The sequence below is a fragment of the Rhopalosiphum maidis genome, chromosome 3 (genome assembly GCF_003676215.2).
Source record: "Rhopalosiphum maidis isolate BTI-1 chromosome 3, ASM367621v3, whole genome shotgun sequence".
Taxonomy (NCBI): Eukaryota; Metazoa; Arthropoda; class Insecta; order Hemiptera; family Aphididae; genus Rhopalosiphum; species Rhopalosiphum maidis.
The window spans coordinates 56,376,290-56,403,529 of NC_040879.1; the positions used below are offsets into that span (position 1 = coordinate 56,376,290).

The window sequence follows — 27,240 nt, forward strand, 5'->3', positions numbered from 1 at the left end:
ATTGATATAGTCAAAGCAAATGATTGACGAAAGGTTGTAATGGGAAATAGTTAAAGCAGATGGGTTATGCCCTTCATAGATGTTTTATAATCTATATTAGTATATTATACCTATTTTAGATTGTCAAATAATGTAGCAAAGAATATGTCATGTATCGTATTACAATTTAAACATTATTGCTAGTAAAATATTATATATTTATCAAGTATAAATATTATAAAATTATAGATACCTCTATCAATCGTCATATTAACGTAATATTTTGTTTTTACACCCCTATCAGGATTTTATAAAATAGATTATAATCCTGGTTTTTTTCCAAAAAACATAATTATATAATATATTTTAATTAGTTTCCTATTCTACATAATTTATAAACTATATACCTATAAAAAGCGAATTTGCAATTTTATCTCATATTTAAAGCAATTTAATTGTTAGTTTAAAATTAGTGACACATCTCTTGAAACTGCTAGTTAGTGGTATGACGAAGAGATAATCGAGAGACTCTAGGTTTTTTATAGGGGTTACAGATGAGTAGGGCCGTATTTAGGTTTGGTGGCGGTCCGGAGACTCACTAAATTTGCGCTTTCCCTTTTCAAAAAAAAAAAAAAATAATAGGAAATTTGCATTAGTTTAAATTATAAATATTACAGTCCGTAATAATTATAATAACTAGTAATAATATTATACAGAACCACTAATCTGCTACTTTCGGCAGTCGGCATTCGCTACTTGGATAGTTTTTATATTTATTCGGTCGGCATGTTATTGTCTAAAGACATATAAATATAAATAATGTGATTTAGCTTACGTTTATCCTAAGTTTAAACAACATCTGTCGACTACTTTTACTAGATAAAATAAAGTTTTAAACAAAATATAATAATCATGATATAGTTAGTTGTTACTAGTTAGTAAATATACATTTTTCAAATAGAAGAAATGATTAAAAAAGTAATATTGAAATTTGTGTCCTTAGAACTGCATCCCTGGCCTATGTCCTCTTACTTTGCCTTAAATACAGCTCTGTGAGTGGGTGGGTAATGGTAAACTGATAGTTATTTAGTATTAATTAGTATTTATTACGATAGGTAATTAAACAAAAAAATAGATGCTTTCATTAAGTTTTATATGAGACAGGTGGGTGTTGGTAGAATATTAGACTATGGTCTCTGAAAAATTTCAAGTTCAACATGCCATTGCTATAAGTTATGTATAAATATTACACTTAAAATTATAATATTATTTATTTTAAATAATAATAATAATGCATTTTGTAGCATAATAATCTTTATATATATACAAACATTTTGGTTCGTTATCATTGAATTAAGAAATCAGAAATCAAAAATTAGATTCTATTGTTGTAGAATAGAAAAAAAATTATTTATTATTAAAAAACAATTTCTTGTGTCAGTAAATAGATGAATTTCTTATTGAAAACCGACTAGGATACTAATTACTAAACGATTACATTTCCATTTATTTAATTCATAAAATAATATACCTTACCTGAGGTACCAATTGCAGCAAGGATGAAGACTTCCAATATTATGTAAAAAATAAATGATACAAAACGATAATTTTTACTGAAGAATAACTTTTGATTTGGAACCACTTTATTTAAAAAAAGAAAAGCAAGTTACTAGTAGCTGCTCACGAGTGCTGCACATGGTCCTTCTCTTCGGAGAGCTCGTATATAAATGGAGCACACTAACGTCCGCGAATACGAGTATCGATGTTTGACTCAACTGTCGATGAGGTTGTCCACGCGACCACGCACACTCGTCAACAAGGAGGCGTCTTCGGTTTCGCCAGGTCTCGCCTGATAGGACCAGCCGGCCCTATATACGGTTTGTTTTTGATCGCATTGTCATATTTTGAGTAATCCTTCATATGCTATATTATTGAATTATTATCATGATTATATCCCCGTCAGAGGTTTAAGTCAAAGATTATTATGATGTAATAAATGATAATTGATTTACAACCAAACATGACAGTGCGACATAAATTGTATACACACATATATATATATATATATATATATATTTATAACGTTCTTTATTATATTTATATATCCCTTTTTCATTCGGTTGTTCGGGAATTATTGTTGTGTTTGTTTTATGATAATTTAAAAAACGCCTAATAAACATAGGGGACATCACCGACATGACTATAAAATATGTGACAATTATTTGTTTTGGGCGATAACGTCGTCATGACGAAGATATCGTGCTAACGCGTATTGTATAATTAGGTAGGTAGGTAGTTGGTGCCTACTTAGCGTTAATGTCTGATGTTAAATTGTTATAATATTATATAATAGTACTTATTTCTATCAAATTAATTAAATAATTATACACGTTTATATTGTAATAAATACTTCAAGAACTTAACAACAGGTACTTATATTTTGTATCAAAAAAAGAATGCAAAATGTAAATGATCAATATAGAGGAGAGTTGAGTAAAATAAAGAATACTAGTTTTTATACTTTAAAATATTGAACTAAAACGTTGGTAGTTGGCTATTGCAGAAATTATTCTATTATATGTTACCTAAATGCACGTGTGTTTAATATTTATTAATTAATAGCCAATTTTTTGGTTTTTAATTGTGCTATTCTTCATTTTAAATGGTATGCTGGATAAAATGAGGCAGTGTCATAAATTTATAAAAAGCTGGTAGAATGGTAGGTGGCTATCGTTCTATATTATTTAATAATTTTGCAATTGGTTTGTGTAATAAATGATACTATATTATACTGTTGTTTGTCAGCCATTAGGTAAAAATGTCATAAATTTAGAAATTCCATGTACCTGCAAGGTAGAAATTAAAATAGAGTACTCCAATTTATTAATTACTCTTATGTACCCCATATTAACTAAAATTGACTAATCGCATAAAATATGTTAATGATAATTTAAATTTAATTATTCAATGAAAAAGTTTATATAATATTAAAAATCATAGTTTTTTTTATCAAAATAAATAATTAATTTGTATATATAAAAAAAAAGTGGTTTTCTCTAGTACAAAATAATATTACAATGTTAATTTACGTAAACAAAAATTCTAAAATTTTTGAAAACATTTGTACATAGTAAAGAATTAATGCTCACATACATTGTCATATTTATTTTGTTTACAATATCGCATTTCTTATAAACCATTTTATAAAGTGACATAATACATTTTATTAATTAGTTAGTTTTGTACTAGAATGTCGGATATGTCCGAATTGTGATCAATTTCTCTTTACAGAAATTCACAATATTAAATAATGAATTGTTTATATTGGTGTGGTATCGATTTGTTAAATATATGCTCAACGTACGAATATTCTCCACAATCAACTTATACGCCTATTATATGATATTCTTATTTAAGTTTTATAGTAATAAGATATTTTTTTTTGTAAAAGCGAGACAGGTATTGCAATATCAAACTTTAAAAAATATACTTATCTTTATCGGATATTAAATCATAATATGACTATAAACACCATACAATTTTTGTACTTTTTATTAATATATTGCAAAAAAGCTTTATAGGTATCTACTTATAATATTTATTTTGTATTTAATTTTATTTATTTAAATATAACTTTAAAAAAAATTATCATCGCATAATTATGGAATTTTAAAAATCAGCTTTGAAGGTATAAAGGCATTAAAGTCCTTACTACATAAAGTTAATTTTTAAGACAAAAAACAACTTTATAAGTTGTTTTTTGTCTTAAAAATTGATCGAGTTAAAATGTTTATTTATGAATGTTAACGTATTTTTTAACTTTCTATCTATAATTTTACTAGTATCATGTGATTTCATTATTACGAAGTCAAATATACATTTTACCTTGGTGATAAAAAATAAGAGCCGTAGAATATTTTAGCTGAGATATACAATGGTTTTCTAAAATTGCGAAATTAAATTCCAAGTTTGATATTCCATATTTTGTTACATTTTAAAATAAAATATATTTATAGGTTTTTTAAATGCACCTGTCGTTATTTTATAGATAAATCTGCATTAAAAATATCATAGGAGATACTCGTTAATCCATGCACATTTCGATTATGCCTTCCTAATCTGTCACCCATATTTAATAACGCAAATTTGAGATTTAAACAAATTTAAAAATAATTTTATAGATTTTAATATTTTATGTTATCAATGTTTTTTACTTTTTAATATACAGTTGCTAAAACAGAGATTTTTACGAAATGACATTTTTAATATAAATTACTAAATAGTATGATTGATTGTCCTGAATTACTGCAAAATATAAATTTTAAAATAAATCCAATGAACTGCCGCGATTTATTTTGCATAAAACATTCAACTAAAAATTATATGCAAAATTCTCCAACTAATATTTTAATGTCTGCGGGTAACTCTACAAAAAATATTGATTTTTTTCAGTTGATCATTTAAGGTTCTTATGGCAAATGTCTTGAAAAACATATAAAATTTAAATTAAAAAAAAAAATAAAAGCCTAATGAATACATGTCTCTTTTTTTCTTTTATAGATTTAGATATATTGTATCATATTGATAACTATTAGTACTTTTACTTTAATTTATTTAATAATTATTATCGTTATTATTATATTTAAATTACTGATAATGTATGATATTGTATATGTATTTAGAAAAGAAAAAAAAACAAAATTGTAATTGGAATTTATTTCCGTAATATAGAAAATGTCATTATTATTATTATTATTTCATTCAACAAATTTAACAAATTTAACAATTATATTGATATTAAAATATAATATATACGTACATATTTTAGTTTACATATCAATACCATGGTTCCCTATTTTATCCACTTAAATTATAGTTGCTTTTTTTAGAGTATATTCGATCATTTTAATTACAATCCCATACTGAGGAAATACTATATATAGGCATTACGAATGATCCAGTTTAAGCTATAAATCTATGTTATGTACGTTTCGTGCTATCCAATTATTTGTTCTGTAGTATAGTAAGTCAAGTATTAAAATGTGTCTAGCAATATTGTATAACTGTTAACAGTGTTAAAGTATTAAAGTTTGATTAATATTGACATAGCAGAGACGCTGCTTGCCGTAGTCCTACAATATAATGTAATAATATCAATTTTTCATTAATTTTTTTTTATTAAATCGTATTGACATAAAGCGCGTTGAGCAAGTTTTATTAATAAATAATAAATCATTATGGCCATAATCATATTATATGATGAAATACTCGAATTACAGATTTAATTTTTTTTCTCGTTATTATAACTTTAATTAAATAATAAATATTTTTTGATAATATTTTTAAATTTTCTATTATTTTAAATTTCTTATCAACCAACAAGGAACTATTTTATTGGTTTTAAATATCTAGACGTTTGTATGGTATTAATTTACAAGGATGAACATATACATATATAAATGTAACGTGCTAAACATAAACCTTAACCTACAGGTAGCGGGTAGTGAACAGACCGTATAACCATACAAATTATAGCACCTACCGTTACACTAACATATGTTTTGTTATGTCATGCAATGTCTTGCCATGTTATACGAGGTGTGTTCAATAAATACCCAGACAAAATTTATTAGAAATTATATTTAAAACTTACAAACTATTTAAATGGATCACCTTCAAAATAGTGTCCTTTAGCTTTAATACAATACTCCCAACGGTCTTGCCACTTTTTGAAACACCTTTGAATTTCTTCCATAGTTATAGCCTTTAGCTCTTGTGTCGCGTTATGGATAGTTTCGTCAACGTCTTCGAATCTATGGCCTTTGAGGGTACTTTTTAGTCTCGGAAACAAAAAAAAATCACACGGAGCTAAGTCAGGTGAATATGATGGGTGAGGTACCACTGGTATATTTTTAGATACCAAAAATTCACGTATGGAAAGTGCTGAATGCGCTGGTGCATTGTCATGATGCAAAAACCATGACTTTGATTTCCACACTTCTGGTCTTTTACGGCGTACTTTCTCTCTTAATCTTTCTAATACTTGTTTATAGAACACTTGATTTATTGTCTGACCCATAGGTACAAACTCATAATGAACTAAACCAAAAAAATAAAAAAAAACAATGAGCATTGCTTTGATGTTTGATCGGACCTGACGACATTTTTTTGGACGAGGTGAATTTGCGGTCTTCCATTGCGATGATTGCACTTTGGTTTCGGGATCATATCCATGTACCTATGTTTCATCACCCGTAATAATTGATTTAATAAAATTTGGATCATTAGAAACCCCATTTTTTAGTTCTAAACACACTTCAATGCGATGTTCCATTTGCTCCTCCGTTAACAATTTTGGTACTAATTTTGCGGACACTCTTTTCATACCCAATTCATCTGATAAAATTGAATGACAAGTGCCAATTGATATACCAACTTCATTGGCTACTTCTCTAACAGTTAATCTTCGGTCGTTTCTAATTTTGTTTCGAACAAGATCAATGGTATCATTTGTTTATGATGATGATGGACGCCCAGGACGATGATCATCTTCAATGGATATTCGACCTTCTTTAAAACGTTTGAACCAGTTAAAAGTTACACAGCGGCTTAGTGAAACATCTCCAAAAGCCAATTTAATCAGTTCAAAAGTTTCCGTAGCATTTTTACCAATTTTGAAACAAAATTTAATACACGCGCGTTGCTCCGTAATATTATCCATCGTAAAATCGCGATTTTATACAAAACGACCAACTTTGAACACGTATTGTCGATGACTGATTTGAGATAATGATTATTAGTATATACTGAAATAATGGTCATTATCTCTAGTTTATTTTGGCATAACAACATTATCGATAACATTAACCGTTTTTCTGTAATAATTTTTATCTGGGTATTTATTGAACACACCTCGTATATCATGTACAAAGCCAATTTTAGAACAATAATATAAAATAAAATTGAAAATAACTTGTTCATTTAACTAAACCTATTTATTACACACATTTCCGTTTCATGATGTTCTTATAATAATAATTCTCCGAGTTTTGTCTTCGATTTCGCAAAACCGTTTGCTTAAGTGGTTCTTGAATACTTGAAGCGTTTGAAATTGTAAAGGTGTTAGGTACATTTTTGGAATGAGTCTTTCTGGTTTTGTAGCGCTTGGTTTGGGAACTTTTTGATTGGTATATCATGTTTGAGTAGGTTCTATGAACCCAATTCTTTGTATGACTCCATCGGTCATGAGCCGCGAGTTCGTTGAGTGCTGTTGGGTTATTTTTCTTCCTTTTTAATATTTCTTGTTTTTTAATCATGAAGTCCTCTAGGCTTTATTTTATATCATCTTACGCGTGTTGTACTTATGGGGCATAAATCTATCTTGAAACTGCCGTCGCTTCCTTGAACGCTCCGCAATTTTAGGCTGTACCGATGGTGATGCGAGTTGTAGTTTATCAGCCATCGGAATATGTTGTTCTCTAGACTCTTTAGAGTCATCGAAATATAATTTTCTTCTTGAATACTTATAATTCAAATATATTTATATAATATGTTACTCATATTATGCAGCATATTTATGGTTGCCAACTGATAAGCTATAAACTATAGTGAGATGTCCCTTTACGTAGGTACCTACCAATATTTGTATATGAATGGCGAGAGGAATATAATACGTATTGATTATACTCGTAGTAGGTTATAAGTAAAAAAAAAATAATTGTATCACAAAATTGAGGATTTTTGTTGAAATAATTAATTTATTGGTTAAATTCAACAATTCTCTTTAAAAATATTAATTTATTAAAAAAAAAAATATATATAAATATTAAATTATTGATGAAGAATTCTCATTCAAGTATTAACATTAAACTGAATCATGAATATAAAAACAAATGCATTGAGTAAAAAAAAGGACCATGGACGTATAAATGGTCTTATAATAATAGTTATGGATTTACGGTAGGTATACGATACATTTAGTGAGCTGTCAAATAATGAACTAAAATATTATGTTAAATTGCCTTATTTAATGGTGTTTTCCTTTTTGTATTTTAGGAATGTGAGCAAATTCAAGGGTTGATTTTAAACATACTATATAATATAGATGTTATTGGCTACTGAAATTAAATTCAAATGTCAACAGTAATAAATAATACTTATACATCTATGTAATAATATTATATAATATAAGTATCACAAATGCTTCATATCAGTATTACTCAATATATCTCGTAATGAATCAATTTAAATGCAGTTTTTCAATAGAAATATATAATAATTTATACGAACATTATGAAAGATAGAAATGTATAAATTTCAGAAAAAAAAATTACAAATGGAAAAACCATATTAAAATATTTTAATTTACCGAAGACATATTTAGGGCGATGAGTTATTTTCGAGATAATCGTTTATCTCTTATTTACATATTTTTTACTTCAATAAAATTTCTAATTATATTTATATAAAAAAATTAAATATAACGATAATTACTAAAAATGAAAACAATATAAATAAAAAAAGAAATAATATCTTTTTCGTATAACCATAGAATTAGTAATAAAATTATCAGGATGGGTGTATTATGTACAATCTTTTGATACATTTATCTTATAGTAGATCATGCTTCCCTTTAATAATACCATTGAGTTAAGTGTATACGGCGAGGAACAATATTATTAATCTTAAATATCTAGACAATTGCATAGCATTAATTTATAACGATAAACATAAACATAAAAATGTAGTGTGCTAAACATAAACCTTAACCTTATAGATAGCGGGTAATGAACAGACCGTATAAGTGTATAACCATATAAATAGTACCTACTGTTTTAATAATATAACATTTTTTATTATATGATGCAATGTTTTGCCATGTTACAAAGACAATTTTAGAACAATACATATGTTTCTGCTTTATGATGTTTTTATTATAATATCTCCGACTTCTGCTTTCGATTGGATGTTTCTTCCGTAAACCCTATTGTTTATGTGGTTTTTGAATACTCGAAGCGTTTGAAATTTTAAAGGTGTCGGGTACATTTTTGGAATGAGTCTTTCTGGTTTTGTAGCGCTTGGTTTGGGAGTAGTTTGGAAACTTTTTGATTGGTATATCAAGTTTAAGTAGGTTCATATGAACCCAATCCTTTGTATGGCTCCATCGGCCATGATCCGTGGGTGCGTCGAGTGCTGTTGGTTTCTGTTGATTATTTCTTTCCCTCTCTAACATTTCTTGTTCTCGATTCATGAAGTTGGCTAGGCTTTTTTTATAAGTCATCTTACGAGTGTTGTACTCGTGAGGAATAAGTATATTTTGGAACTGCCGTCGCTTTCTTGAACCCTTCACAGATGGAGGCTGTGATGATGGTGATGCTAGTTGTAGTTCATTATCCATAGGAATATGTTCCTCTTCTTGGAGCTGATCGGTCATTGGAACAAGTTCTTCTTGTAATTGATCAGCCATCGTAATATTATGGTCTTGTGTCTTAAATTCTTGCAGCTCATCAGCCGTTGGAATTTTTGGACAATTTTCATCTATTGGATCGTTGTTAAATAGTAGGTCAGGAAACAACTGTAGATTGTCCACCGACAAATTTGAAATAGCCTCCTCAGCGGTGAATAGAACATTTTCGTGTACAGACGACGATTTTTCCGATGACGACTGTTTATTTTTGATTACAGAATCTTTAGTTACAGGTTTCTGTACAATAAGCAGTTTATCATCGAATGTGGCAAAGGAATCATTAATAGCGTTAAATTGGTGTTCCACTGCGTCACCAGATTCGTGAAATGCGTTGAAGGTTTCATAAACAAGGGGATCTTCAGATGAAATCAACATCACATTTTGGTGGTCAACATTGTAATTAGTTTTTAAATCCATTGTTTATAGTGAATAACAACCTTGAAAAATTCTCTAGTTATTTTTGAGACTACCAGTCGTTCAATTCAACAACACAGTCTTCGTGATTTATGAAACATCTAACGCACTAATCTTATCTATCAATTATTATCAGTCATGCTCATGTAAGCTATAGGCAGAGGGTTACCGCTGTTTTTAAATAAAAATAAATAAATATTTATTTAGTTTTATAAGTCATATAGGTATTTCTAAATAAATAAAGGACTAAAAAAAAATACTTACGAATGATAATCAGCCCTATATTGACGTTTTTTTTTCTAAAATCAATGTCTTGATTTGATCTTTGAATTGAACCACTATGATCTTCTTCAGATATATCTTGTGCTGAAAAAAAGACATAGATATTATAACAGATGTTATAATGAATATGTTTTGAATAGCGTACAATTATTTACTATGAATAAAATAGTACATGTTTTTGTGATAGATATATACTTCGAAATTACTAAGACACTATTTAGTTGTCTAAATGTTATTATAGTTTAATATAATTAAACATCTTGTAATTAATACTGATGGATTTTTTAAATATTTTCTATGAATTATTGTAATTGTAAGACTCTATTTAAAATAAAAACGGTCTAAACGGAGCGGCTGTATGAGATATTTACTTAATTCTCCAATATCCCGTTTAAAAAATATATTTAAATACATTAATTTCACGTAAAACAATTGTTATTATTATAACACGATTTTCATTTATTTACTATATAACTATACACAGATTTTTATGAGGAAATTGAACAAGGCAAAAAGCCAACTTCGTGGACATAATATTATATATTTAATATAATGAAAAAATGTGCTTTAAATATTCTACATTTATGAATGCGTATCATTAGCAATGGTTGTGATAACAATATATACGTGATTTTTATATTTTTATAATATGATGTGTATGTATTATATTTATGTTTAGTGGTTTGTATACTGTGGTTGGTCGGTATAATATAGGCGTAATATTATAGGCGTTAACGTGGTGCCCAGATTTGAAAGGAAACGATAAAAAACGTACGCCCTAAGCCCAGGACAACGTGTGCCACGTCATGCATGAAACAGCTGTTAAGCGCTGGTTGTTGCGTTAAACGTATATTGTATGTGTTTAAAACAATAACAGAAGCGTCGATTGAGCGGGTGGATGGGTGGCCACACACCGCTGCGGCACGGGCGAGTGCAACAGTTACGCGGAGGCGTAACACCTGTACCTACATAGACACGCGCGAGTCAAGTCGTACGCTTTCGCAGCAAAAAATCGATTGGTTACAGTGCGATGCCCCCGTAGCTGAGCGATACTGCTTATATCCAGGATTTGATTGAGACTTACGGAGCCCGTACCGGCTGGTATTAGTTTAGTTCCCTAATATTTTATCTGCCCTTTGTGAAAATAGTATTTAATATTCAATTTGTGATTATAATATAAACATACAAATATATAACATTGTACGAACTCTTAGCATTTTTCAATTAAAAGTATATTTGACTTATTGGAAATTTATGAATGACAAGTCAAACAATAAAATTATATGAAATTTGTTATATTTAAAAAACCTATAATATAATACATTTAAAATAAGACGTAGTATTACTAATTACTATAGTTAGGCTTACATATTGTATAATTTAAATTAAATAACAGTACGACAACTACACGGTTTTAGCTGGTTATGATAGAATTTAATCTATTAGTACTACTTATAAAATTTTATATTTAATAGAAAAACAATTAAAAGATTATTTGTGTTTTATATATAAAAAAAAATGTTATTTATAAGTTATAACTTTGTTATAATTATTGTTTAATTATTTATATACATTTATAATATTGATTAAAATGCTGTGCGCTTAAAGATAATAGTAATATTATGGTAGTAGATAACTATGCCGGGTTTAATAAAAAATGTATTAATTATTAATGATTTACTAAAATTTAATAGACAAATTATTAGCTACTAAATCATATATAAAATACAATAGCTCACTATTAATTCATTAAAATATGTTGTTTGATTTTTTTTATGTAACTCGGTATTAGTATTTTTAAATATCAAGAATCTCAATAATTATCAAAGACAGTCTAAAAATAATTTAAATAAGTAAAATAAAGTTTAAAACCTTTCGCCTAAAACATAAAAACCTTATTCTTTTAATACATGACAAAGTGTGTATTCTAAAATGCTAACTTAGAAACTGTATAAGCTATAATTATTAAATATGTTAAAAAGATTCTCAAAAAATAAATTATCCTTCTACTGTAAAATGTATGTATGGTTGTACTTGTAGGTACAAATTACTTAAGAAAATTAAGGAATAAGTATGACAAGTTATATGTACTGGTTGGGTACTTAACTTAACCTCTATGAGCGTACATCTATATTATAATATACTTTATATATTCAGTCTATTTATGACACACCGTTATACAAGTTAAATACGTTAATGTTATAACATTATAGTCTTAAAGATTTTATTATATATTTATATGTCCTGTAACGATGTGCACGAAGTTTCCTACATCTAAGCATCTAATCTTTATCTTATCGACTTAATAATTGTAAATTAATTGAACATTTTCGAGATTTGAATACAATTATTTTTTACAATGAGGGTTAACTTCATGTACATTGTTTCCTTTTTTCCATTTACGTTAATTTTACTGTAACTGATACATCTGTATAATAGTGAAACCTATAAATAGCAGACACTCTGGGGGGAGGGGGAGGGAGAGGTGTTCTATAATTAGGTACCTGCTTATGAAGAACATTTTATTAATTATTTAAACCTCAACTAAAAGGATTGAAGATAATATACATTTTTTACTACAAAATATTTGTGGCGATTTTGTCGTGATTTTAATAAATTTTGTGAATTTCAGATGCATATGAAAAATTATGCTTATATATTTTTAATATTTGTATACATGCATCAGAAAAATTAAGTGGGGTCTTGTATTTTTAGGAATTTTGACGTAGAAAATAATTTTTAATAGAAAAATTATATAATGTTTATAAATATTAAATAGCTTAAAAAGAGTAGAATTATAAAAAAAGTACACGACCTGTAGAAAAAAGTAACATGACAATTTGATGAAAGTCTTAAGTATCTACGGTTATTTGTTTTTTAAATACAACAAAATATTAAAAGTTTTATGAAAAAAATTAATTATATAACTTATAATTAATAATAATTATACAGATAAATATCCATGTCCTATAAATTTGAACTTCAAACAGTTATAAAAAATTAATGTGATTTTTGTTTTTGTTATAGATAGAAACATTAATGAGGAATCTTTTATTAAATTTTAAAATCTTGGATATAAAAAGAAACATTTTCATGACTTTAAACTTCAAAATAATTTGTAAAGTTTGTGGTTTTGTCGAAATTATAACTACAAATGCTTATAAAATTAGTATATAAGTATAAGTTTTCGATAGTTTTTAGCTAGTAAATAAAAACTTAGGAACTTATAATATGAATTTTCCTGTACGGTCTGTACGTAATGAATAATGATATTTTCAAAATATGTTGATTATTATTAATCAATAATTAATTTTAAGATATTATAATATGAACCTATTTATACTGTTTTACAGTATTTACAGTAAATCGTTATTAATTTAAAATGTATTAATAATAATAGAATATGGTATAAATATTTAATATAAATTTTCATGATAATTAAATATTAATATAATTAATAACATAATAAATTAATTTAATATCAATATCATGAAATATACTTTAGTGGTGTTGATTAACAGACCATCTGGCATCTGCGCTCAGATTCACTTCAATTTTAACACATCCATTACAGTAACTTAAGTCTAAAATAATAATATAATAATAATAAAATATTGAGAAAAAATATTTATCTTGGAGTTAGGTAACATTTTTTACTCCTTTAAGTACTAACTAGATCTAATTTTCTACCAGAAATAAACACTGATTACATAATACGACAACAGCGAAATCAAAATTATTTCCACTAGGTATATATACTCGTAATCGTACATAGATTATAGATAAAACTATTGATAATTAATTAATTGTAATAGTATAGTTACAATTGAGAAAATAAAAGCAACTTATTTTGAATTTATTTAAGCTGTAGGTAATTATAATAACAGAAAATATAGGTACATTTCACTAAAATATGTATTGTAAAAAAAAAAATATTTTATCAACATACAAGAACTCAAAGTTCTTAAATATTATTATCTAAAATACTAAAAGTAAAAGCATTTGGTATATTTCCCCCAAAATTCAAAACTTTAATAAAGACTACTGTCTACTGCAGTACTGCAAGTAAAATGTTTTTATAACTTTTCCTTTTAGAGATTTACCTGTAAACAATTTTAAGAATATATATGTATTATGTTATATAAAAGTTCAAATTTAATAAGGAGACTATCCGTTTAATATTTATAATTGGTTAAAATTATGATATTCTAAAAGATATACTACACAAACGATTCTGTTTTACAAAGATTTTTTTAAATTGCATTTTATTTAATCTGGTAGGTATATTAATTAACAAGAACTTTGGGCTATCACTTATTCACTTCAGTGTTTGCATAGTTGCGAGCAAACTTTGACTCCATACGGTTCTTAAAATTGTGACAAATTTTATTTTTAATTATTAATAAATTATAATCATTAATATTCCTTATAACAGCATAGTATTTTGGTTATAATAAACTCGAAAAAAGTGTAATTAATTAATAAGAATTAACGTTTAGAATTATATTATAATATATATGGGTGTATCGTATATCAATTACCTATTTTATACAATTTCGATACATTCATAGGAATTGTTTTTATCATTTTGAAGTATGATAAAATCGTTTTGCGTGTTTATTTAAAAGGATCGGAAGTGGTGATTTTCCGTCTTTGTATATTTAACACACACATAATATAGAATTATAAACGTGTTCTATTTCCAACCTACAGATTGATACAATGAAGCGATAACAATTCTGAACATATATTTGAATTTGTCGTCTAGTCAACTTGATATCGACTTTCTCACATTTTTGATTTTATCTCCCTAAATATTTAAACATATTTAGGCATATTTCAATTCTTGGAGCAATCGGAAAATCAAATAATAATGTCTCAATAATGAAATCTCCCCTAACGCATACTTCCCAATAGCGGACTATTTCTTGTGGATGGGAACGGTTTCATTACTTTTCAATGTAAAAACCTCCAAATAGTAGACGCAAATTAAAAAAAAAAAAAACAAATAATTTTTTAAATATTTTCTTTTTGAGCTATTTAAAGAAATTTGGGATTTTCAATCTTTTTTCTTTAAATGTTGATGACATTTTTTGGCTAGAGTTGTTTGAAAATTTAATATACGAAATTTTTTCGCTTCCCTGGAGTGGCGCACCTCTCAGGTTGAAAACCGTTGTCCTAACTTAATATTTATTAATTATCACGTAAGAATTAACATTTTTATACTTGGCTTCGATGTATAGAGCGTACATTTAAATTGGAGTCTACATTATGTTATTAAATGGTATCTATAATATTATTACTATTATTTTTTAATTATAAATACAAATAATTGTATGCGTACTATATATTTTTTTACTTTTTAACCCAGTTTGGTTAGGTTATTCCAAATCCTTGCGAAAAATTCCGGCATGAGTTCAATATGTAAATTTATAAATTTATAACTTTGTTATATTAACTGATCCTGTATGAGGTTCCCCCGTAAAAAATTAATACTCGTGGATTTACCGCTCCTTAAACTACGTTAAATGTAAAATGCATAGATCTTTAAGTAATTTTGAAAGTTTTTACAAAAAATAAAATATGTATACAATGTATACTAAACATCTAATTATAAATACACTTATAATAAATATTTCATTTTTATGCTCTACCCTGTCAATCGTCATAATTAATTTAAAACTTTTAAACAATAACGTGTTGTTTATAAACAATAATATGTCAATATACAATATACACAATAATAGACATAACCCAAGTACTGAATTGTGAGATGGATGAGCCCATATTTATTTATTTTAGTACAGCACGAATAATACTATATTATTTGTATAGGTTATAAATTACCTATTTAAATATCATTAGTTTTTATAATATAAAAATGATAATTTTAAGAAGTTATGATTAATCTGTACTTTGTATTATAACTACAATAAGACGCAGACCAAAGTGTCGAAATACTGAATAGTAGACGGTAGTATATAGACAGTTAGATTTATCAATATTAATTTATGTTAAGTTTTAGAAATTTCTTGTTAGTAAGTACCTACTTGATATTTCTAAGTTATTACTAACGTGGACAAAACCCGTATTATTATTATTATTTTTTTTTTTTACCACTTACTCCCCATCGCGCCGATCCGTCATACCCGAAAACGAAATAGACACATATACTATACGCGACACAACGTATGTACAAAAAAAAAAAAAACAATGTTTTTAAAACTAGCTATATAGTTTATTATATAATATATGGATACAACGATGTACGCGGTGTTATAAATGTGTATGGTATGTTTTGTAGAATGTCTTGTGCAACGGGTTTATTGAGTGTATATTGGTTCAGTATAATAGAAAAATAAGGGGAATGCCATTACCCAGCCCGTACTAATCCTTATACTCTGTAGAGTATAGATATAGACCGTAATATATATTATCCAAGAACCAGAAAACTCATTATATATACGACGCATTACTATATTAGTTTTTTTTTTTTTTTAGTCAAAATATCGTAGACCAAACCATTCCCTACGATCATTATGTAAATGATTTACAACAACCGAAATATTTAGAAATCGTTAAGATAATGTATATATGATAATATATATATATATATTGTAATACTTAATTTGAAAATTGAACTTTGTGTTTTAGTTTCTAGATTAAAAAAAAGATTTCAAACAACGACATTAAAATATTAGAATTGCCTACAGAACATATGATCTAACTGATAGTTATTTGAATGAAGTACATTTTACCCAATATTATTAGAAAATAAAATACGAATACATCATATACCATTACATTTTTTGATAATTTGAAATTGCCACTATGACACTATGGTATTAATTATAATTGTATTAGCGGTATTATTATAGAGCTGCAACACGATAATCTACATAAATGGAAAAATAATATTTTTTATCAATAGATTAACGGTTAAGTTGCTTTGTAAAATACTTCGTAGTTACACACAAATTACAAATGGGTAAATATTATATTATATGGAAAATGACATTCTTCAAAAATATACAAAATTGAAGTATATTATTATTTTAGATTCAAAACGGCGATGAATTTATAGATTTTATAAAGATACAGGCACGGATCCAATTGGAGGGGGGCAATGGCGATACCTCCCCTAAGCCCCCATAGACTCTGCCACTCTGGTGAATTATAGGACCATTACGAAATCATAACATTAAGTCAGAGGCAAAAACTAATACCAATGCAGTAAGTAAATGGTCGAGATATTATTTACAATATGACCAAAAATCGTTAAGTGAAAAATTAACAATCAAACGCAACCGAAGGCAGAAAGCCATTAATCGTTACGTTTTCGGCTTTTCAGCTTCAGTACGTGAGCGTGTTATATTCACGTTTTAAGAAAGGAAATCATATAGCTATTAAACATTAAATGCCAATAACTGTAATTAAATTAATTATTAAATTTACACAATAGGAATTCAGAATGGTTTAAGGAGATATACATATACTAATTAGGCAAAATAAAAAATTAAAATAAAAGTGTGTAATAATCTAACTGAAAAAAAAATGATAATTTAAAATAAAAACGGGCCATAAGACATTCGACTTCAGGCTGCCATTTGGAAACACCCGGTCAGTAGTATAAACACAAAAACCAAATATACACATTTTTTAAGAAAATTAAAGAATACTTATTAAGCAATATATATATATGTAAACAATAAACATGTATACACACACATACATATACATATCGTTATGGGTACTCAATATACATTAAAGGAAATTAAACTATTTACATACAGTTATATGGAACATGATTATGGTCAGTAGCGGGCCGCTGTCGGACCGGTCGGGCCGGGTATATGCTAGTTTTGGGATGCAAGCTCGCAAACATGATTTATGATATTCATGTCATTACTAAATACAATTTGACCATGATTCGTGGCTCGTGCTAATACGTAAATAATTATAGGGTATCTTTATTAGTTTATTAGATATAGCTGTGGAGAAGGAAACAGCTTCATTAATAGATTTAAATCAAGCGGCTTGGAGCTATGAAAACTAGAAGATACCTTGTTGGCTGTTATTCTGTTATGGCCTAGCATCTAATAGCAACTATTGAAAAACATAAATCAATAATAAATACTTAATAATTTATTGTATGATTGTTTTATTTGTTGTAAATACCTTTCTACTCATATTTGGCGCATATAGGATATCAATTGGGGTAAAATTCCCCTCGAAATAAGTCATCATATAGTAGCTAATAGCATTGACTATAATATATACAATATGTATTTACTCATTACACAAACGTAATAGGTAATATTGGGTATCCCTCAACATAATATTATATATTTATTATTTAGTCATTGTTTATTTCTCGAAAAAATGTGTTATTAATGACTAGAGTAACCACGGTTACTCTCTGATATGAATACAATTATGTAAGAAAGCTACTTGTATTGAGATAAAAATGTCATTGTAACGTAATTGTGTTAATGAGTGGTTTTTTTAAATTTATTTTATTATGGGCCGGTCAAAACTTTTGCCTCCCCTTCTAAAAAGCTGAAATGACGCCACTGATTATGGTATTTGCAGATAACGAAAAAAATAGTAGTAGTAGATAGAGTTGTTTAAATGGTTAATCCAGGTATAATCCAAAGTTAATATAGTGACACAATCAGTGTGTGGCTGTGACTACTAAAATTAATTATTTAAATCTATTTGTGGTTGGAATCACTATACAAGTCTATAAAACAATAGTTAAATTAAAACATTTACTATCATGATTAAGCGTTTATTTATAATTTCTTAAATCTGTACATAATATTGAATTACAACTGGACAAACGTCAACAAAATAAAGCGTCTGTCAATATAAAAGCAAATATTGTTCTAATAATAATTATACTATCGGTTTAAATAAATTTAAATTTATGATAACAATTAATAATAACTGAACTATAAATTATATGTATAAGTATTTAAAAAGTATATATAATATAATAATATATTATTATTATAAGTAATATTTTTTGAATATTTTCTTCAAACAATGCTAAACAATTAATTATTAATCGATAATTTGTTTTATTTTTTAAGCGTTTAGGTGTAATATAATTCAAGCAATTACAGATTTGCTCAAAATATGTATTTATTGCTTAATATTGCTTAAAATTGTGAAATATGTATTATAATACTAATATTACTAAATAATTATTATAGGTACCTAGTAATAAAATAATAATAATAATTAAAAATTAAATGTAACATTTAATATAGTGGCACACTATAAATTATAATGATAACGGCCCTTAACCTGATAAATTGATATTTAGCTATATCATAATACATAAAAAAATGCGTAAACAAATAATAATTTATAATTATAATATACCCTTAGTGAATATAATAATAATAATAATAAATAATAAATAATTATGGAAATTACCAATTTCTGCAGAATCCAAAGGTTGAATGTGGCTGAAGGAGAAAAAAGCCCAGGTTAATCGCGATGTCGATGGAACGTAAAGAGAAAAAAAACGGAATACTAAAATGTAAAACGAAAAAGTTATCAAAAATAATTTAATTGTAATTATTACAATTAAATAAAGTAAAGTAAACTTCGTGTAACGAGTATAAATGTTATCGGTCGTGCGGTGAGTATTAAGAGATACCTATTACACGCGAGTGAGGAGAACTCAACGCGGACAAGCGTCTACAAGGGATGCACACACTGGCCTGACTAGCTCCGACTTGGCGTGACGCTGATCACGTATTTTATCACAAGCTTGTGTCGGGATCGGAGCGACCGGCGCGCAGTGAAAGCGGGAGATGGACTGAGTAGCAGGTACCTTGTGTATATGCTGCAGTTGATCGCAAGAGGGGAATTAAAATATGTTAATATTTCGATACCAACAACGCAGCACAATAATTAACTTTTTTTGTACGTTTTGTACTTTAGGTAGTGTATTTTATTTTATTCAATTATAATAGGTACTTAACAATATTACAACCTACCTAATTTTAATATTATAAATACACATACGCGATACACACATTGCCTCCTTATTCGTACGGAAGACAACGATTGTTCTCTAATTGATTTTAGTACCACTCGAACATTTCCCTCTTCGAAAGGAAAATTTTCGAACGGTTAACATCGAGTATAATAAAATGGCCGAGGACACATCTCAGCCTCCGGCCATGGCGTGAAGGAAATGCGCATGCGACGTTTGTGCGTGCGTGCGTGCGTGCGAGCTTGTGTGCGTGTGTGGTTGTGTGTGAGAGAGGAGGAAAGTGCTCGAGAGATCGAACCGAACCGTCCCGTTTATCCACGGGAAACATTTGACTAAAACAATATTATGATTTATATTTATGAAATATATACGGTATACATTGATTATGTATTATTTAAACATAGACATACAATAACATAATATTATCGTAAACTAATCTCCTAGTATTTTGAATGAGGAATAAAAGCGGACACGTCATTTGTACAATTTGTAATCCGTGAAATCATAAGCTACTTTGAAATAGTGGCATTATTTAAATAGATACATTTTAATAGATTATCATTATTCATTATGTATATGGTATGCGAGCCAGTGCTTTACGTCAGTGATTCTCAACCACCGGTCAGCGATTCGTATACCGATCCGTATTGTAATGGAAAATTTATATTTTTGTTGTATTATATCCTAAATGATCTGTAGTTCTACATAGTAAGTCATCTGCCGGTTCGCGACCGCAAAAAGGTTGGGAACCGCTGCTATAGATACAGTGTCAGCCTGACATATAAAAGGCCTCGGCCGCAATTTTCCTCTGGGACCTCAATATTTTTTTCTTCATTTACAACGAACAAGGTTGTTCATAGGACAGTGGAAATTATTTTTAAATCAAGTAGAACTTAATGAGCAGGGCCGACACTGTATAGATAACAAGACATGCTTTAAACGACGAGTGTTACGTGAATTTCCGCGAAAATAAAAATTTTTTTACAATTGCTGAAAGATATAGTGAAAAAATAAGTCAAATCGTATTAAAGTATCTCATTCTCAGGTACTCGTGTACTTCATTTTTTAGATATTAAATTATAAAATATTAAGAGGCCGAAACACCCGCATGTATTGTTGTCTTCGTCTTACAATTACGTAACATGGCAAATTTATGCTCAGCAGATCACGTTTAGCTTCTTTAGTTTAAAAAATAGAGTGAATCGACCTATTATGAAACCTGATGGTAAGAATATTATCAGTGTTTGTATGTTGGATTTTTACGATTGTTAAGTTTTTAAGCGAGTTATGAGCATTTTTAATTTACGCTATGTTATATACGCATAATTTGCTAAAAAATTGAACAATCGTAAAAAACCAACATACAAATAGATAATTTTCTTACCATCGAGTTTCATAATAGGTCAATTCACTCTAATATCAAAAATAAAAGTACACTATTGAAGCTGGTGAACGAAAATTTACTATGTCGTACGTGCGTAAGACGGAGACAACACATGCGGGTGTGACGACCTCTTAAGTATTACGTTAAATTACTTTATCTATCACGATTATAATTATTTTATTAAATATTGATTATTGACGATTTTAAATAATTTTAAATAAACAAAATATTAATATTTAATAATAGTGCAAATTATATTCCTTTTTTATACCTAAGGCGCTTTTATCATGTATAGCGTATAATATTTTTTGTTACCATTTACGTGTTACTGATTTTGACGCAAATGATAATATGTTAATATGTATAATAATTAACATCTTTGGGCTTTGGTGATAAAATTATGTGGCCGGTTTTATAACGCAACAGTGTAGCACCATCACTTGCTAGCTATACACTCGAGAGTTTCGTTAAAAACGCAGAACCCCTAAAAATAAAGCAATAAACAGCAGGGGGCAAAGACACGAATGTTATAAATGGATATAATATTGTGTACCTAAAATTGTGTATATAACAATGTATATGGGTCTACGACAACAATAATACTGCAGTTGAACCACACGGACGTGGTTCGTTTTAAAATGTCTTCTTTTTTCTTTTATCCGAGGGGCAAAGGGTTGTAACAAACGCAAATGACAATAAAACATCTATGGCTTAACTCGACGATGTTCGAAGAGAAAGGAAAAGTGAATTCAGTGTGTATAACATCTTGATTGTTATATACGCACTACCCGCGCGACCTAAATCCCCAGAATTCTCCCGCACTCCGCAGACGACCACCGACGGATTTTATTATCTTTCCGGTGCTTTTCGGCGGTGGCAGATATTGATTTATTACTTTTCGTGTTGTGGTTGGCGGGTATAGTTTGCGTTCGCACGCACCAGCACACGAACGCATGAACAAACATGCGCGCACGCACACGCACACTCACATGTAACGCAAACGATATAAAACAAAATGGTTTTGAACACAAATATTATTCGGGACGACGGTGTATATAGTCGACGTTTTGGGTGTCCACAGCGTGTTAGGTTTCCGGACCGATAAACACATCATATTATATTATTATATGTTTTTTGCTCAGCCCCTCGGTCGGTGGTTGCTGCAGAGCTACCCGGGAGGGTAGTAGCGGTGTGTAGGGTGTTATTCGGGGTCGATGCGTCATGGATTTGACAGCACCTCTACCCCCCTTATCCACCGTTCGACTCCTGTACCTGCTGTACGCATGATCCTCGATCAGCCCACCTTCTTGTGTATAATTTTGGCAACGTCGCTACGGCGAGCGTGGCCTTTTTGTGTTCGGCTATATTGTATACTCTGACGATAAACACCAAAGACGATAGCCGTGCCTCCGACCCCTCTTCACCACTAAGACCAAAGGTTACCTGCCCTCGTACGTAAAATACTACACAACTCATATGCCCCGCGCTATATATACACGCACTACGTGATCTTAATTCTCGTTATAGATAACGAATATAACCGAAACTGTAGTAAAAATGTATATAAAAATCATAATGCATTAATCGTGATAAGTACACCCCACACTGTTATATATAGTTCTATATTTGTATAAAAATTAATAACGAACATTATGCTATATAATTATATATCTTTTACCGGAAGAGTTTAACGTTTTAAAGCCAAAACCATAATCTTATGCTTCGTATTACCTATACTATTTTATTTGGTTATTATTATGATTACTAAATTAATTTTACCTACATTTTACTTTATGAAATATGAACCTAATAATTCTCATACGTATATAAATAAATAAATAAATGTGTAACAATCATTATTGAGTATAATATTTATTGCTTGTGATTGATAACAAAACAGTTTTAATGAGAGACTGATATTATATGATGCCTTACATACTGTGATAAAACAGTATAATATCGTATTATCATCATGACTAGGAGCTGACAAGGACCTTTATGCAATAAAAAGCATCATATATACGCCAAAAATGCTAAAATAAAATAATTTTGCTTTTTAAGTTAGAATATGGATAAATATACTTATTTAAACGATAAATAACGATATGTTTATTAATTTATTATTTTGATATAATTTAAAAACATTATTTATAAGACCTTAAACTTATATTTTATATTATTATGAATTTTATTATATAAAAGAATTTTTTTGACTTAATGAAAAATATTTTATACTTATAGGTAGATACTATAATTATATTTTTATAATAATTAAATACTAATAACTTATTAGTAATAAGTAATAATATAATAAATGCAATATTTTCGGGAACAATATATCGACATATCATAATTCTAAAGATAAAATAAATGACTTTGGTAGCGATGCTAAGAAAACATTATCGCTTAATAATATAGACCGTTTTTCCGTTCAAAATCGTTTTTCGTATTTAACAAACCTAAAGTAGTGAATAGAGACTCACGCAGGTGTTCGTCAATTGCGCCGATTTTGGGACACTACATGTATAACATATATCTATTGCACCGGCACAAAAAGGGTGTATTTACTTCAATTGCACAAACTATTATATTATTTATTAAAAATATAAAAATAATCTTATTTAGTTTATTTTTTATAATTTAAGAGTTAAAACGTTACAAAATGATTGATGGCGGTTGCAACTTGTATTGTAGTGTAAATTTTTACTTTTCTAAAATAATAAAAATGTATAAATACCTATTATATACATTTTCATTGGAGGATGTTCATGATTGATTTTAAAAGTGTTGTTTTATCCTTGTCTATGTACAGTTTAGTTCCAATTTTTTTCTGTGCACCGCTATTTACGTCCTTTTTGGTATGTTCTTTACAAGAAAATTTATAATTGATTCTTTACCACGTTCATTTAAAATTATTTCCATAATAAATAAAAGTATGAGCCACAACAATTATACGTACAACGCGTGGAATAATACTGAAAAATACTATGAATTTATACTATTATAAACGGATAATATTTGTCCAAATTGTATTTTATCTTCGTTAAATGATAAAATAATATAATGATGATAAAAATAATGGTTTTCAACTTACGAGCACAACGCCGTAGTCCGTAGATTAGGTGAAGATAAAACTATAGGGAATCCAACACATAAAAACAGATTCGGAAGTTCTAAAATCAAATAAATATTGACGGACAATAATATCATATAAAAATATATATTTTTAAGAATCGATTAGTGCAATTATTGACATACAACAAAGTATTACATATATTTACATTCGAATATCGATCGGCGTAATAGGTATATATGTATACCTTTTTTCTTTTTCTTTATCCGCTATTTTAGGCGCAATTGACATATGCTTAATCAAACGATACCTGATGTACAACAGAGCGGTACTCACTTACCTACCTTTTTTTGTTGTTGTATTTTGTGTGTTTATTAAACATAATAAGTAAAATAAGTTGATAAGGGTGTCCAAAAAAAAAATTACTTCGGTGGACAATGTTGTTGTGTTAATTCGCACCAAAAATAATTTAACAAGTTATCTGTATCTGTATCTGTTACTGTTGGCTATTAAAATATATTCATCGCAATTACTCATTAGTTGAATAAATTACACAAGTAAAACTTTAACACGATGCTGGACAATTTATTATCAATAACTTTACTCATTCTTTTGTTAAACGAGTTGACGTATTGACGACAAAATTAGATTAATATTATGTATCAATACCTACCTGCCTATTTATAATAATATCAACTTTAAGTCCGTCGGCTGTGAGCTTTTTATGTGCATGCAGAACATTTTTAGTGTTATATTTTTTTAGTGTTTACGGATCAAAATAATTGTGTAGATCAATTACATTTTGACAGATCTATCTCAAAATATTATTATTATTATTATATATATATATATAATTAGATCAATAATGCATTCTCCGGGCGATTATCATAATATTAGATTAATATAAAGTGTATGCACGATATAGGTAGTTCGGTACCCATCGTCCATTGAAATAATAAATAATAATAATACAACATCACGAAATCAGAGATGTAGGTGAGTAAAAGGTATTTACAGTGTTAAGCGCTAAGTGCTAACCATTGTTCCGCTGCGTACAAATCATATATCTATTTTATTGTATAACGATGGCCAAGGGAAGGCGGCCAAAGTGCATACACGTAGTACGTGTATCACGCATAACAATACAACATCGTAAGTGGTGCAATTAGAAGTGGGATACAGGGGTAATTTCCATGTGTGGCAATTTTTATCATTTATAATTAAACAAATTTCCCTTTTTAATTCCTCTTCAATATACAACCATAGGATTCTCATCGCAAAAAAATAAATAATATATTATATGCGTAGTATATGTTATTATTATTTTTTAACAATATTCAACTCACCTATATAATATAATATGATTTTGTTTTGTACATATAATTGTATTTGTCCAAATTACTTTTAATCTTGTAAACAAATACTTGAGTTGTTGTAATTAATTGTCTAATAGGATTTAAATAAAAATAAAAAAAAATAATCAAATCGCATACTATTAATTTAACAATAGTAATTTATTTGTTGTCAATTACTCACATAATATTTTAATTATTCATCTTGTTCAGTTATTTATTATAAAATATATTTATCGTGATTTTCCAAATTATGTATATTGAATTATTTATATTAATATAATGATATTAAACTTTTTAAGATATTATTAAATTAAATTTGTAATAATTACCTAGGTTATAACTACTAAACAAAATGATAACCTACTAATTTTTATATTTGTATTTTTATTTGAATAAATGATATACAATGCAATTATTGATAATTGTTCCCTTCAAGTCTTTTAAATATTAGTAGATATATAATAATTAAATTTAGTAAATTCAAAATCAAACTAATTCAATACTTACTAAACTTAAAGTATCAAGTTAACTAAGTAAGTATCAATATTTTTGATTGTTTGCTTAAATATTTATACTTATTTTTAAATGACAATTGGATAACTTTTTTTAAAATATTGAATATAATATGGTTTTTTTTTACAATCGATTCGATCCAATTTAAAATATATCGTAACATTTTATTTAATAAAGCATTAATATTACCACGTACAAAATTTCATTATACCTACTATTATACTTACATTATTTATATTACTATTAAATAACTATTAGTCTGTGTGTTATTTATGAAAAATGCACTGAATACCTCAATTTTACAATTATTGTTTACCTTGTCCAATCTTCAAGGGATATTTTATAAAAAGTTGGAAATGCTCTTAATTTTATAGTTTCATATTTATGCTAGAGTACTAGACATATTAAGTAATTATAATAATCAATATTATCACACGTATTTATGAAGCGTATATATAAACATAATCCAATGTGTACTAAATATTTAAACCTATTTACAATATAAGCGTAATTAAGGGGGGGGGTAGTTGTCTTTAGCTTTTGCCTCCCTGCAGACTCAAATAGTTCCACAAAAAATGTAATCCATAATTCTTAGTTTTAATTTAAATATGTAATATTAAGTGTTACACATTATGATTGTTTTACTTTAGATTATTAATTAAATAATAATAATAATTGTCGAATATAATTACAGATGAAATCATATTTAGAGAATACTATAGCAAAAGAGGCTTTTCTAATTATTATAATTCTAGAAAGTTG

At 27.8% G+C, this 27,240-nt stretch overlaps 1 protein-coding gene across 1 annotated transcript; it reads right to left on the bottom strand.

Annotated features, from left to right (window-relative positions):
- Positions 1-8,554: 8,554 nt before the first annotated feature.
- On the bottom strand, positions 8,555-24,439 carry LOC113558665. Its single transcript, XM_026964158.1, has 3 exons — positions 24,275-24,439; positions 10,124-10,225; positions 8,555-10,030 (listed from the first exon to the last, which is right to left on the bottom strand). Exon 3 carries the CDS (start codon positions 9,860-9,862, stop codon positions 8,963-8,965), a length of 900 nt encoding a protein of 299 aa, XP_026819959.1. The 5' UTR covers positions 9,863-10,030; positions 10,124-10,225; positions 24,275-24,439; the 3' UTR covers positions 8,555-8,962.
- Positions 24,440-27,240: the final 2,801 nt, after the last annotated feature.

Excerpts from the sequence above, each read along its gene's own strand:
- LOC113558665 (XM_026964158.1), bottom strand. The coding sequence starts at position 9,862 with ATGGATTTAAAAACTAATTACAATGTTGACCACCAAAATGTGATGTTG.